This window comes from Crocodylus porosus, unplaced genomic scaffold (assembly GCF_001723895.1).
Source record: "Crocodylus porosus isolate Cpor-Errol unplaced genomic scaffold, CroPor_comp1, whole genome shotgun sequence".
In the NCBI taxonomy this organism is placed as follows: domain Eukaryota; kingdom Metazoa; phylum Chordata; order Crocodylia; family Crocodylidae; genus Crocodylus; species Crocodylus porosus.
Window position 1 is genome coordinate 10,676,899 of NW_017728931.1, and position 16,181 is coordinate 10,693,079.

General features: G+C 42.9%; 1 protein-coding gene across 1 annotated transcript in view; it reads right to left on the reverse strand.

Moving 5' to 3' along the window:
• Window positions 1–1,279: 1,279 nt before the first annotated feature.
• Window positions 1,280–16,181, reverse strand: part of TIGAR (TP53 induced glycolysis regulatory phosphatase) — a 23,847-nt gene continuing 8,945 nt past the window's right edge. The window contains exons 3-6 of the mRNA XM_019544205.1: window positions 13,493–13,614; window positions 8,061–8,138; window positions 4,432–4,542; window positions 1,280–2,896 (exon numbers count right to left, since the gene is read on the reverse strand). Coding sequence (XP_019399750.1) covers window positions 2,459–2,896; window positions 4,432–4,542; window positions 8,061–8,138; window positions 13,493–13,614 — 749 coding nt within the window. The 3' untranslated portion in view covers window positions 1,280–2,458. The remainder of the gene's footprint in view (window positions 2,897–4,431; window positions 4,543–8,060; window positions 8,139–13,492; window positions 13,615–16,181) is intronic.

Here is a 16,181-nt window from a genome sequence, read left to right on the forward strand (position 1 = left end):
AGCTTGACTGCTGCAGCAGCCCTGACCTAGAGTGGCCTCTGCACCCTTTACCCAGTGCAACAGTCTGGCAGGAGGGGCTGCACGCCTAGCTGTGTCCTGCTGCCACCTGTGACGGTATCCACCCCTTGGACCTGCAGTCCTATACCTTCATGCCTGCCAGACCTGGATGGGGACCACGTAATTGCCTGGGCTGAGGCATGAGCACTATGGCAGAACCATTTGCACTTCTGGGCCAGCTGCCAGTGACTGCACAGTTGGCCTTCATGTGGCACTGCTGTCATATGTGCCCCCAGTCTGCTATCTGGGTAGCTATTGCCTGGAAGATGTTCTCAGTGTGGTGGCCTGCTTTGAACTGTTAAATCATGTCCTCCTGGCCCCAAATGGCCAGAAGGTCAGCTATCTTGTTTGCCCTCCAACTGGGTCCTTAGTACCAGCTCTGAGTAGTAGGCTCCTTTGCCTAGATCCTGTCACTTGCCTCACTAGCAGGAATCCTGGTGTTTCCTGTTTAAAAACAACAACTTCTTTGCACAGGGGGGCTGGATCTGATGATCTCACGAGATCCCTTCCAGCCCTAAACTTCTGTGAATGTATCTGGGATTTTTTAAATCTTACACATTCTTTAAAATGCCCCAAAACTTGTGTTCTTCCAGTATTAAAATGAAACACCACTATTGAGAGAGAGAGATCAAGATCAGTTGGGCAATGGTTTGATATATTTACAGTTTTAAGGCAATTTGAAAGCCTACTAGTGCCTCCTACCACCATCACCGTCATCATCATAAAATAAATTCTAAATACCTTTATGCTTTGGTGTTTGCTTTTGTTTTTTTTTTCATCATAGGAAAAAATCAGAGCTCCCCCGACCCCTTTGCTAACCAGAAGTGGGGATAGCTGCCTCTGCAGCCACAGCTCCTGCCAGCAGATCTCATGCTGTCTGGCAGCTGGGCATGCAGAGTGAGAGATGTTGGAGATTGTGGGGTGTGGTATGGGCTGGGCTGGGTGGAGTTTGTGGGGGGGGGCTGCCACACGCCTACCCCCACCCTGTGGTGCACAGGCTTCATTGCTGGCAGCAGCAGGCAGCTGGGTCATGCCCACTGCAGCACAGCCCCACAGGGCACAGTGCAGCCTGATCCACCCTGCTAGCATGGGCGGTGGCATCCATCATGGCCAAAAGGCTGTACTAAAGCATGACACAGTAACAATGTTACTGGAGGGCAATGTGTAGATGCTCCTTAAACTTTTCATACTCTGTGGAAAAAACAGAACTAATGACATTTGCTATGCATGAAACTTTAATAATTTTATTTGGACTTAGAATATGCAAATGAGAGTTGCTTCAAAATATGGAGACCATAAATAACAGAAGTCATATCTGAACATATACACAAATAATACAAACACTGCAGTGATGCAGGAATATAGTATATAGCCAGAAAATACAAGCAACATTTGAGCAACTACATTTCCTGAACTCTGCAAACTAACGCAATCCTAACATTCCCATTGACAGATGTCTCATCAGGAAAAAGGCTTTAAATATTGGCTACATGCAATTTAAGTGTTCCTCTACTTACCGTTATAAATAAATACTTTGTTCAATGTAATTAGCAGCAGATCAAGAAATGCTTTACTAACCTCATTCCCCACAGCAACCCTCTGAGGTAGGTATGTATCATCCCTCTATTTTACAAATGGAGAAAGGACCTGGCTGAAGGCTTAGATAGTGGCAGAACCAGGAAATCAGCCCCGAGCATGCTCTGCCCACCAGCTAATCCCTTTTCTTATACCAAGTCATTAAAACAAGAGGTTGATGCAAATTTGAAACAATTACCTACAGAACATATAAAATTCAGTATTTAAATAATATAAACCATTAAAAATGCTATGTAGTACATTTAATATTGCTGACATTTGAGCTACACTTTTTACTACTCTCCTCTATTAGATGTGCATCTTGATTCAGACACACACTGTTGATTTGAAGTTTATATTTCCATTTCCAAGTTGTTTGAAGCCGTTGAGAGAAAAAATAAATAATTTTTGACAGTATATTTTTAAGTATCTGACAATACCTGCAACCCTTTTATGGTAAGAAGATACTGAAAACTATGCACTGTAAAAATAACTATCTAAGCATCTGAACAGTAATGTCATCAAATTTATGCTCATAAAGAGTGCTTGCTATTTTTACATGCTAGCTTTTATTATCAGCCACTACAGCAATGTATATTGTATATATTTATGAAGATAGCAGCTAACTGTAGTTCTTTAGACTCAATACAGTGCCAGTAACAGAATTCAAGTCAACACAATTAACTAATAAGGCCAGTTTATCAAGTACAATATGAAGTTGATTAAAATCTACTTGTGTTTTAAAGACTGCTTTAAATCAATTTAAATTTAATTTAAAACATTAAAAATGCTATATAACACACTGAATATTGCTAACATTTTTGAGCTACACATTGCCACTGTCCACATTTACTAGATGTGCATCTTGATTAAGACAAACGCAACTGATTTCAGGTTTAATATTTCCATTTCCAAGTTTTATAATGAAGTGGCTGACTCCAGTATTAGGACTCACAGAAGAGAGCTGTGACTTTGTTAAAGTTGTTGGTAAATTGCACTCAAGCTCTGAAACAAAATAATGAATCCAGTTTCTCATATATGCCCCATGACTCACTACCAGTATATTGACATCTAGCATTTTAGTAGCTTCGTCATTATCGGAGTTAAATTCAGGTCCATTGTAATGGTTTGTCCAAGGGAAAACTGATTTTTTTTCTAATGTTTCCAAGCCATTGCCTGCTGTATCCAGCACAACTTCCTTCTGACTTTCTTCAAGAGTGAGTTGGCACAGAAATTCAAAAAAATCTTTTGCACGTGCTCTCACCTAAGAAGAGACATTAGGAAAAAGGAATACATATGTGAAGACTGCTAAAGCACTCAAGTCCAGTGACCTGAGTCACTTTTAACATCAATTTTTTTTTTAATACGTAAAAAAGTTTATATACACATCTTAGACTGAAGAACAGAAATCTGAAGCAGCTGTATCCCTAATAAACCTAGGCAGAGGGAGAAAACATTGCTGGGGGGGGCTGAGCATGAGAGTGTGTGCATGCACCTGTCCCCCAGGAAAATCTGTCATGGGGAAGGGGCTGGGCAGAGGCAGGGGCAGGAGCTGAGGCGAATGGGGCCCCAGGACAGAGTTGGGTTGTGGGACACCTGAAGCCTAGGCAGCTTATCCCCAGGCAGGGGGGCTCCCGCAGCTGTGTGCACCATGGGTGCGGTATGGGGGGCACATGCCCCCTGGATCTGTGCGCAGGATAGAGGAGGGCTGCACTTTGTGCCCCGCTGATTGGGAGCGGTACCATGCCATGTGCCTGCTGCACGTGGGGTACAGATCACAGAGGCATCACTTGGCTCTTTAGGCAGCAGGGTGCAGAGCACAGCCTGCCTTTGCCTTGAGCACAGATCCCGGGGCACATGTTCCCCATGCCTCCTCCGGGGTACACGCAGTGGTGGGATCATATCTCCTGCCTCTGGATGAGCCGCCTGGGCTCCGAGAGTCCCATGACCTGGCCTGGGGCCCCATTCACCTCAGCCCCTGACTTTGTCCCACTCTCTCCTGCAATGTGGGGGCCTCAATCTCCCCCAACCCCTCCCCAAGCCCCTTCCCCTTCGGAGTATGCTGCAACTTGCCTGGATGCTATGCTGGGCAGTAATCCACATGCCAGGGCTGCGATTCTGGCTGCATGTCTGAGTGCGCGTGCCCCTCCCCTCCACTGCAGCAGCCCAGAGCCCACGGCCAAGCTGCCCAGAGGCCCTATCTGCTGCTCTGCATTTGGCAGGGCTAAGCCTCTTTAGCCCTGGCCTTCCGCTGCCTATGCCAATAACACATACGCATAATACATAAGTCTCCAGGCAGCTGTTTCTGTAGCACATTAAAGTTGTGAATGTAGAGACTATTGTTAGAGAAAGTTTTTGCCTCTCAAACCCAAGGAGAACTGTGAAAGCAATTCCTATTAATACTGTGAAAAGGAAACAAGATCATAAGAAATACAACCCAAGACTAATATTTTAAATAAGCCAAGCCAAACCAAAGTCAGGTTTGATCTCACAGCACATGTGCTGACTGTTTAACACATGATGCTTTGTAAATTCAGCTTCTGCCAATCAAGTCCCAATCCCACTCCAAAACAGAGGCAGCACTATTTCTTGAAGCAGCATATCAAGACAAAAAGGAGTAAAATGAAGGATAGTCTTTAATGTCCAGAGGGAAAGAACAGTATGGAACCGACAAGTGCTAGCGTTGATTGGATTAAGCTTGAAGTAAAACAGCATTTGTAAAATTAGGAAGTAGATGTGCCTGCACAGGTATAAAGAAGACATGGAAGATGGACTGAAGAAACAAACAGTATACCGTACTTCATCTAATGTTTCTCCCCCAGAGGGCGTGAATGAAGGACACTGCTGTCTAGCAGCTTTCGCCATTGCCTTTAGGTCACTCAGAGGCTTGCCTTCTGCAACACCATATTTCTGCAAAAGGCCATTTACAGAAAATTATTTAGTTGAAAATTAAGGGAAGGAAAAGTAAATACAACTTCAAGCTTTAACTTCACTTAAAAATTCAGTTCCTCCATTTCCCTTTTGACCCAGGAAAGTAAGTTTAAGCTAGTATTCTTGGTCTGGGTCTTTAAAGTCTAACTCTTAGTCCTTCATTTAGTATACTTTCTCCCTTTCCCTCCCCCACTTAACTAAGATATACTGAAAGAGCTAAAATCTGGTACATTTATACAGGGAATTATTTAAAAAAACTGAATTCTGCACAATTATCCTCTTAGTCATTTGAAAATTAGTTACAAAATTCACAAAATAGATCCACTTGGAAAGCTATTTATTATAATTATTATAATTGGAGCACTAACCATTGAAAATAACTTCTAGATTTCCCAAGAAAATAACCCATGCAAAACTATTTCAGTGGCTGACAAATACTTTTTTTCCTTAACTAGAAAAAGATCTAAGTTAAAAATACTTAAAGAAATATGCAGTTTTTGTTTTTATTGGATTGGAGAACATGTAACATTTTCAGTGAAGTGCTTGAGATAAGTCCCAAATCAAAGTCTTGTGGCAAAAATAGACTGAAGCTTACGTAGGTTCCCCTCAATTTAATTATGGGGAACCAAAATGCATATTTTAAAGCAATCTGTAGGATTTCTAGTGCACTTTACATATAGAGGCATGTACACTGTAATGCACATCCTATATACTGCTCATATGCATATAGCACCTTGTTAATTTATGAACTTTTTTGAACATAGATCATGAATAATTCACTCTGGAGGCATTAACACCCTATCCCATGTTACTGACAATAAATCAATAAATAAATACAAATATTTAAGTGAAGTATAGGTTTAGTCCTTTATTAGCATGGGTGTCCTTTATTAGCATGAACCCCTGGCACGGCTTTACAAGCACTTGTGGTGCTAGAGGACTGGAAGAGGGCCAACGTGGTTCCCATTTTCAAAAAAGGGAGGAAGGTGGACCCGGGGAACTACAGGCCCGTTAGTCTTACCTTGATCCTGGGTAAGCTGTTTGAGAGAATTATTCTGGCACATGTCCACGAGGGGCCAGCAGAGTAGATTATGCTTAGGGGCAACCGACATGGGTTCATTAGAGGCAGGTCCTGTCAGACCAACCTAGTGGCCTTCTATGACCAGGTCACAAAATCCTTAGACGCAGGGGTAGCAGTGGACGTAGTCTTTCCGGACTTTAGGAAGGTCTTTGACACTGTCTCTCACCCTGTTCTCATTAAAAAACTAGGGGATTGTGGTGTTGACACCTACACAGTCAAATGGGTCGCTAACTGGCTGGAGGGCCACACCCAGACAGTGGTGGTGGATGGGTCATTTTCGACCTGGAGCGATGTGGGCAGTGGGGTTCCGCAGGGCTCGGTCCTTGGGCCCGCACTATTCAACATCTTCATCAGTGACTTGGACGAGGGGGTAAAAAGCACCCTGTTCAAATTTGCTGATGACACTAAAATGGGGGGGGATGCGGGCACGCTAGAAGGGAGAAATAGGTTGCAATCAGACCTTGACAGGTTACAGGGGTGGATGGATGGGAACAGGATGGGTTTCAACAGTGACAAGTGCAAGGTGCTGCACCTGGGAAGAACCAGCAGCATACCTACAGGCTGGGGAACTCCCTTTCATCAGTGCAGAGGCAGAAAAGGATCTTGGAGTCATCACTGATGCCAAGATGAACATGGGCTGGCAGTGTGGGGATGCAGTCAGGAAGGCCGACCGCACTTTGTCATGCAGCCATAGATGCATCTCAAACAGGTCCAAGGAGGTAATACTCCCCCTCTATGTGACACTGGTCAGGCCGCAGCTGGAGTACTGCATCCAGTTCTGGGCGCCGCACTTCAAGAGGGATGTGGACAACATGGCGAGGGTCCAGAGGAGGGCCACTCGCGTAACTGGGGTCAGCAGGGCAGGCCCTATGAGGAGAGGCTACGGTACCTGAACCTGTTCAGCCTCCACAAGAGAAGGCTGAGGGGGGATCTAGTGGCCTGTTACAAACTAGTCAGAGGGGACCAGCAGGCATAGGGGAAGTCCCTGTTCCTCCGTGCACTACCAGGAGTGACTAGGAATAACGGTCACAAGCTGGTAGAGGGTAGATTTAGGCTAGATATTAGGAGGCGCTACTTCACTGTCAGGGCAGCTAGGATCTGGAACCAACTGCCAAGCGAAGTGTTGCTGGCTCCTACCCTGGGGGTGTTTAAGAGGAGGCTAGACGAACACCTTGCTGGGGTCGTTTGATCCCAGTACTTTTTCCTGCCAGGGCAGGGGGTCAGACTTGATGATCTGCTCAGTTCCCTTCCGACCCTACTAACTATGAAACTATGAAAATTAAAATGCTGCAGGTCTGCTTTGTATTTAGAAAAAAAATGAACAGAGATACTTTATAATTAGAAAAATGCATAGCTGGACCTCTTACACAAATCCCTGCTTGCCAGTTTACATAATCACTGCTCAATTATTTCTCAATATGTAAATTACAAATATGGAAATCCAAGCCATTAGCCACCATAACTAATTTATTCCTGTAATCAGAAATGAAATTGTTTGCTAACAAAGGCACTTCAGCATTTTACTTTCTTCAGCTGAAGTAGAAAAGCTCAAAAGTGCTAAGGTAAATTCCCCAAAAGGAATCAAGGCTCTACAGCTGATGAAAGTCAATTCTTATAGACTACATTTAAAAAAAAAATCCACTGTTTCATTTCCCTCCTTCCTTTCATTCCTTCCCTCCTGAAGGGTTTTTTACTAGAAGAGCCAACAAAGTAACATATGCAGAACTCTGCCTATGCCAATCAACTTTTAAGACAAAATTACATTCTGGTCATTTAGGAGACAAGTGTTGCCGATTTCTATGGAAAAAAGATGATGAGGAAAACAAAGAATGAGGGAGGGAGGGAGGGAAAAGAATGAGGAAGTGGCACAAATTTGTTTAAACAAACTGTTTACCTATTGGCAGTCCGCCATCCTTTTTTGTTTTTGTTGTGTTTATTTCCTCATTTAAAATTAAGCTGAATGTGTCAGGATAGCAACTTGAGGGCACTTCCTGTTAACACAGTGACAACCATAACCTGGGTTAAAAAATGCCTTGGATTCAGTTTATTTACTTCAATACACAGTTTTGCTCATACAGCAGGCAAAATTATGTACTTGGGCAGACTAGAAAGGTTAATCGGGTACACAGGTTATCCCACAGCAAGGTGATAGTTTCTGCATCAGTCCATATACCAGGTGATAATGAAATAAGTGACAGTTCCAATCAAATTCTCTTTGCATGAAACCAGAAAGCACTGGAACAAATGGAATTCCTTGTACAGCCAAGGACAGAATTTGGTCCTTGATAATTATAGAAGTGGCGTAAGAAGCCTACCTAAGCATTCAGAAAGGAATGCCCAATCTTTCTGTTTAAGCGGCTAGATACATTTTCAAAGTGTTCGATTTAAAAACAAGAACTCCTATTTCTGTACTTACCCGCTCTCGAAGCCTTGCATCATACTTTATTACAATATCTTTGCAAAACTTATTCTTTCCTGTAATTGCAGCTGCAGTCTGGAAAGCAAACATACAGTAGTATAAAACAAGAGCTAGTTGCCTTACAATAAACAAAACATCGCAAAGAGCACATCTGTGAATCTCACTACTGGTGCACATGTAACCCAAGCACACAAGACTGCATCCTTTTTGCAGTAGTGTGTGCTAGGGCTACACGTGCTTTCCTCACACTCAAATTAAGTCAAGTTAACAGTGGCAAGCAATTACAGCTAATGATACATAGTTACTGTTTTTGCAGCCACAATTACCTCACACTGGGTACATCTACATGAGCAATTAGAGCCACGCAATAAACTGTGGTGCAGTTCACACCAGAGTCAGTTGCTTCCAGGCAGTGTTTACACATGTGCCCAGGACCACAGGACACTGAGCCAGGGCGAAGCAGTCCTGGGCCGGCAGGGAGCCTGGTGGGGTAGAAGCTAGAGTGCAGGCCTAGCTGACAGGCAACCCTCACACTAGCACACGTGTTTTCTGCCACAGTGTGCTACACGTGTGTTTGAATGCACGCAAGTACTCTGCCATAAGATAATACTATTTTACAACAGAATTAATTAATCTACTGTGCCCTAATACCAGCACTTGTAGACTGTGATGCTTTACTGTGGAGCTAATTAGTCTAATCCACAGTAAAGCGCACATGTAGATGTACCCACCGAGTGAAAATGGAACCAGGACACTTTACACCTTAATGAAACAGAAGTGAGCTGCCTGGTTCAGTTTTCACATACATGGCTTAACTGTAAGCATGCACCAGCTGTTCCACAACAAATTCAGGTCATCATTAACTCACTCTCCTTTGATTATTTCTTTACGTTTTTATTAACAAGATATGGATAATGTTTCTTTCAAGTGATTTGCTGATTTCCTAAGCATCATACAGGACATCTGTGGCAGAGACAGAAATGAATCTAGTGCTTGAGGACACCATATTCTTTCTTATGAACTCTTGCCTCACATAACATATGTTTTCAGCTTCTGCAATAAATGAAGCAGAGGCTCCCAGTGACAAATTGCTCCTTCATTACATTGCTCTGATGCAACCCCAGGCCAGGTCTATCTAAACTTAAGAGAAAGAGGCAAGGGTCTTAAGGGGAAAAAAAAGATGCGATCATGGAATTCAAGATAGCATTTTGTATGCTTTGATCTTTTGGCTCTACTCTTAGATTGTTTAAATACAAGGGTTGTTTCGTGTTGGGGTTTCTTTTGGTGGAGGCGCGGAGGACGGGGTTGTATGCAATTCTGTAGGCTTTAAAAAGTGAACAAAAACCCAAATTCCACTGCATGTCATCATATTGTCATCCACATCCTTCTCCAACAGGGGTGGAACTTCAGATCAACTACACAAATCTCTGCCTTTTGAGCTAACCAATTTACAAATGGCAGTAACAGGATGCCATTTTCTTTATGGAGCAACACTAGAGGAGTATGTTGTTGACAGCAGTGAGATTGTGAGACTCAGAAATCTTAGATTTTATTCCAGGCTCAGGATAAGTGGGCTCTAGTGGACCTGCATACCTCTGCCCATTCCCTATGACACTTCTTCCCACATGCACCACCCTCTGCAATTTATCCCAATCCAGAACCTGTTTTTCTTTACCTGGCTCCTTTTCCAAATCCCATCCTCTTGTCCACCTACTCTCAGTCTCTTCCCCTTCCAAGCTTGCTGTCTAACTCCCACTTTGTCCTTCTGCCCTCAATATCCCATAACAATTTCCTTGCCCAGCCCTCATCTGTCTCCCTTCTCCAGCTTCCTAGTTCCTATTGTTAGCCTCCAGTTTCAGGAAGTCGCAGTGTCTCTCACCCAGTCAACTGTCCCCCAGTTTCACCCTGCCCAGTACCTTAATACTACTTCTTTCTGCCTCCACTGACTCAGTCCAACCATTTCCATGGTATACATTTGTCCAGACAGGAAATTTCTCTCCCCAGTATTCAATATCCAGTATCCACCTACTCCTTTCTTCCTCCCTAGTCTCACTTACCCCTTCTGTATTCAAATCAGATAGCTTCTTCAACACTGCCTGGGTGCCAATAGTGAATGATTGAGAGTTTGTGAACACACAGTAAAGACAGGTCCCCTGATCTCAACTGCAGTGGCCCAAAATACCCTGGATGGCAGCAGGTAGGAGAAGCCAATACAGGAAAAGCTTAATTTTGCCACTGAAGCCTTTGGTGGGAGACCACTCAGTTTTTTGCTGAGGAAAGCGAACTTGCATTCCTCATACCTTAGGAATACCAAGGTGATGGAGCACACTCAAGAAAGATATTTTACAGAGATCCTGGCACATGCTAACTGCAGCTTTTCAAAGGTTTTTAAACGTGGCCAAATTTGGGTTTATTTACAAAAAGAATGCCAACAGGCATTTCCCTCTAGTAAAAACTCCTTACTCCCAAATTTCAAGTCCCTGCTCTAAAACATGGAAGTGCCAGACCTTCTCGGAGGTGTTGGGGTTTTTTTTTTTAGCAAAAACAAACCAAAACAAAAAACCTGAAAACCTTCACATTTCCCCAATTCCATTCTGAAATGGATGAACTTTTCAAAAAACAAAAAAAATCAGCTTGTGACAGTCATCTGGTGAGGAAAAAATCAGTTCAAATGGTTATGTCTGCCAATCAAAACCATTACAAATAAACACCAGAGTATTTAGTATTTACACACATATGACAGCTGCACCCTTGATTACTACCTCAACATTTTGAAAAACAGGTCATTTGTGTTATGATCACATCCAAATTTCCAAAGAAACATTTCCCTCCATCCCCTGCCTTTACAAGAGATGTTTCTCTTAAAAGTTGTGATTTCTTGAAAAGATGGAGGGCACCCAGATGGGAAACCCATAACACAAGGTGTAGCAGTTTCACTTTGCATTAAGTCTTGTCTACAAAATTGTACAGATGACGACATGGAGACAAATGTTTGAACACAAAATTACAGGTTGTGTTTAGTCATGGTACTTCCTCAGTATTTATTCAGGGTGCATGTAATGGGGGCATCTGCTCTCTTGGAACCAAATTTTCAGGAAAACAAAAATCACAGCTATTATGCAAGTAAATGGTATTTTACAGAAAGAGGTATTAGCCCAAGTATGATTTATAAAGAATATTCTGCAAAAGGGCTGAATATATAATTGTTAGAAGAATATTTGGAATTTCAATTAGAGACTGAAATATTTTTTTAAATGAGACTTGATCTTTCTTTCTAAAGTCTGTAAGAAGTATAAATATACAGGTTATGATGCACGTGGAATGCAATGTGCCATTCCTTTGCATATCTGACCCTCCCCTGCTACATACACACATGCTTGCTTTTTAAACGCTTTCCAAGGCAGAGGGAAGATAGGTAAAAAAGGTGACTTCACTAGGAGTGCCACACACAAAAGGCTTATAAATCATGCCTAACTATTTTAAACAAATTCTTATGCTAAATGATATTTTGGGTGTGCTCTTAAGATATGAGCACAAGTTTTCTTTGCCGCTATTCATACAAGTAATAATCCTGCCACCCAGACTGAACATAGCAATAGTCCAAGTGTTAACTGCTAGTCAATAAAACTAAGGATGGTATAACCTAGTTTTGACTAACTCTATCCTTGACCTGTAGACTAAAAGCATTACTATGTTCCTTGGCACTAAAACCAACAGGGCTAAACTGGGGTCCTCTGATCTCCAAACAACTGGCATACATAATACTGCTCATGTGGTTTCTCCCCTTGTCCAATTATGTTTCCAACTCTGGTCTTGTGGGTAGATAAATACGCAAGTCCAGGAAGAATTTGTTTTACTTCTGTTAAAGTTTACTCTGAAACAATTAATTACAAAACTATGATCCTGTGAAAAATCTTAGCACTGGACCAAGAACTTATCCCTCTAGCACCATGGTCAGTTCTGTCAACCAAGGACATTCTTTACAAGTGTTTGCCAATTAGATATCTAGCTTATGACAAGTTTCATCTAGTTTATGTTTATCTAAAATCCCTAGGCGAATATAACATATAACCATATTACACAAGGTAAAACGAAGCAATCTTATAGTCTATTTCCTGTATTCACTGCCAAAGAAGGAAGTTACTGGTAAATTGCTTTAATATTGTGCGTGAGTGCTTATCCCATGTTGCCCTCAAAGTTGCATTTCAATTTCTTACAGATGGTCAAACATTTATTGCCTTGTTAAATAACTAAGCATTAAAGTTAAGATTGGTGGATTTATGCAGTCCTACCCCACACCCCCTTTCTCTTTTAATACACTCTAATGCACATTAGCCCTTTTTTAGTCATTCAGGAATTCAACGTGTATCCTATAGGTTCTAAATGGCAATCAGCAGCAAACCCTCTCTGTTGGATCCTTTTTATAACAGAGTGAACTTTGTTGGGTCCTACACTCTTAATAACTTCATATTATCTAGGTAATGTTAACCACTGAATATCCTTTTAACCATATTTAGTGAAGTGGAAGAATCAGGATTAAGCAAAAGATGATAAACGCAGATTCTGATGTTTAAAGGGTAGGTTTAAAGCTAAAACAAAAGTCAGCTCTTGGAAGTGTTACAAAATCACCATTAGATATTGTGTCAGACTTCTCAGCTACCAGTATGAGTTAATGTCAAAGTACCACCAGCACCAAACCACAGGTATATACAATTACAAAAAAAGTGGCAGGCAGTTGATAGGCCAACACTGTACAATGTGTATTAAAGATACAACTCACAGTCAACAAGTGTTAACTCAGAGCTATTCAAGTTTTGTGCTCTTCTGAGAAGAGCCCAAGGTCTATATCTACCCTAACACTTAATTCTAAGCTTATTGTCTCCTTCACAATTGTTGTTGTATTATTTCATGCCGCCTCCACCTGTAAGAGTAATTTAGTTGGGCTTCTGACCTATTTGACTAGAAAAACAGACATTGACCAGAAGCCAGACGGTTGATACTGCTTATTTCAGTTATATGTTCTGAGATAAGAAATCTTGCATGCCTTGGTCTGTCTTGATATATTGCCCTGTGCACAGATGGTTTGTTTAAGTAAACTTCCTAAATGTCTGTGTAATTTACTATCGTTTTGTTTCTTCAAGGTCATATTTTTTCTCTTTCTCTGTCTTAAGTATAAATATGCTTGTAAACTTAGAGAGTGCAAGAAATCCTTTGAAACAGACAAGTGGGTGATTCCCTTTGCTGTATGGAATTCTCCCCGTGATCACAGTATAGCCCTCAATAAAGAAAAGCTGGCTCTGTCAGTTCTGATTCAACCACAATGCAAAGTTTGATTTCTTCCACACACCCCAGCAAAAAATTGCTTAAATAAATAAACTACCAAATAGTGACATTCACATTTGCTTTCAAATGCCTCAAAAAGTACTTGCCTGCTTTGCCCGAAGAAGATCACTTGAGAAGACATGACTAAACTTCACGTTACTGAGAAACATACCAGCAGCATCTGCTTGTCTGAAACCAGTTGCAGAAAGGGGCTCATCAATACCCTGACCTACAAAACAAGAAGTTCCCAAACGCTTCAAGCATGGGTTTTAGTTGATTTACCATTTATAGCATCCAGAGCACACAGGCAGGACAGGAGCCCTGCTATACCATACCCAGTCTCCCATGACTCAGAAACTCAAAATTCAGCAAACATCATGTAAATTAAGTAGAAAAGAACAGCGTGCGTTAAAACTCCAGGAGCAAAGACAAGAAGTTTTTTCTAGTGCTACTTCTGCTTGTAGAGCTATCAAAAGAAATGTACATACATTCAGGCCACCTGTAGCATCAAAAAGTACAGCACACCTGCCACCAGTCAGGCAGATCTGTGACGTCTATAATGGTGCATGAGGGAGAGCTGGCTCCTTGACAGTCCTTGGTAAGCTGCTGTTCTCCTCTGCTCTGCCAAATATCTGATTTGTGTAGTGGCAGCCATGGCTATCAAGCACAGTCTCCTTCACCAGCATCTATTTTGTAGTGCTACAAATGAATATGTCCAAGGCTTACAGCTTATTTATGTATGCAAGAATTAAACACACATGCAGAGCAACAATTACTAGCAAGTAAAATTTCAATCACTAGTAAGTTGACTGTTGACTCCATGATGAACATGAGTTGTCAATGTGATGAAGCAGTTGGCAGAGCCAATTGCACCTTGTCATGCATCCGTTGGTGCTTCACAAACAGGCCAGGGAAGTGATTCTCCTCCTCTATGCGGCACTGGTCAGACCACAGCTGGAGTACTGTGTCTAGTTCTGGATGCCGCAGTTCAAGCGGGATGCGGGCAACCTGGATGGGGTCCAGAGAAGGGCCACTCACCTGATTAGAGGCCTGCAGGGAAGGCCCTATGAGGAAAGGCTAAGGGACCTTAACCTCTTCAGCCTCTCCAAGAAAAGGCTGAGAGGTGACCTTGTGGCAGTGTACAAATTCATAAGGAGGGGGGAGCAACATGAAGTAGGTCAGGACCTGTTCACAAGGGCACCCCTTGGAATGACAAGGAACAATGGCCATAAGCTACTGGAGAGATGGTTTAGGCTAGACACTAGGAGAAAGTTCTTCACGGTCAGGGTTGCCAGAGTCTGGAAAGGGCTCCCAAGGGAGGTGGTGCTAGCCCCATCCTTGGGGGTCTTCAAGAGGAGACTGGACAGGCACCTGGCTGGGATCACATGACCCTAGAGTTGGTGACTCTTTGCTTGCCTGCCAGGGCAGGGGGGGTCAGACTGGATGGCCCACTGAGGTCCCTTCTGACTCTATAAATTTTCTTCTTTTTTAATTTTGGCTGGGGGAATACCTCTATGCCACCATTTTTGAAGATTTTTAACACCATTTTTCCTTGTAAATCCTGTATACCAGAGGTTCCCAATTTTTTTCTTATTGCGTATCCCCCTCCAGATTTATCAGCTGCCTGTATACCCCACCCACATATTATAACCCTTTAAATGTCAATATTATAATGAAAATTAAATCCACCATTACACAATTTCTCCTGTGTATCCCTAGAGAGGTCTTGTGTACTCCCAGAGGTATGTGTATCACAGTTTGGGAACCTCTGCTTTAAACATTATACACTTTAGACCAGGGCTGTCCAAATCATAGCCAGCAGGGTAAATCTGGCCCCAAGGGGATAAAATGCAGCTCCTGGGTGACTACCCAGCTGCTGCTCCCTCTCATCACTCTTGCTGCTGCAGTGACAGCTGGGATCTCCAGGCTCTTCTCCCAACCTCCAGCTTCCTGCCCCTGCTTCTGGGGACAGGGTAGGTCAGGGCAGCACGAAGGCACTATACCCACAGCAGGAAAAAATGGAAGTTGCCCACATGGCGAAAGAGGGGAACTGGTTTGCCCACGTTGCGTGTGCAGCCAAAAGGGAGGTGGCACTGCTTTGCAGGGGAGCCACACTGCTTACACTGGGCATGTGGTGGGCCACTTGTACCACCCACACAGTTGAAAGGAAGCTGGGCTGCTTGTGGGACTGGTGGGGGAATAACCTGGGGAGGGGGACACCTGCTGGATGTGTGGCCTGGATATCTGAGGGTTGTGGGGCATGCAGGCTCTCATTGTCCAGAAGTTCAACAGCCCTGTACTAGACTTCCTTTAATCAATTCCCAGTTTGCCTAGGAGTTTAATAGTGATGCCTGCCCTCCTCCACCACAACTGACTCTTATGAATGGGAAGAAAAGGTATATCCTGAAAAAAGGTACCAGGTCTGTAATGTCTGGAGAATCTGCAAGGCACCCAGTGACTGGGAGAAATTTAAGTCATTTAAACCTTGACTGCTATTCTCAGAGGCAGGGATGGACGCTTGTTTTTTTGATCCTCTCACATTAAAGGTAAGTAGGTAAGCTGTGATATAGAGGTGCTGTTAACCCCATAACATCTCCAAAATCCATCCCTTGGGCTCTTATAGACAGACAAAACAGCACAAGAGACTGAAGTTTAACCACAGTTTGCTTATTAGGCCCGAAGTCTCAATTAGCCGTCTCCTACAACTACAGTTCACAGATTTCATAGACATTAGGACTGGAAGGGACCTTGGAAGATCGAGTCCAGCCCCCCGCCCAAAGGGCAGGAAGTCAGCTG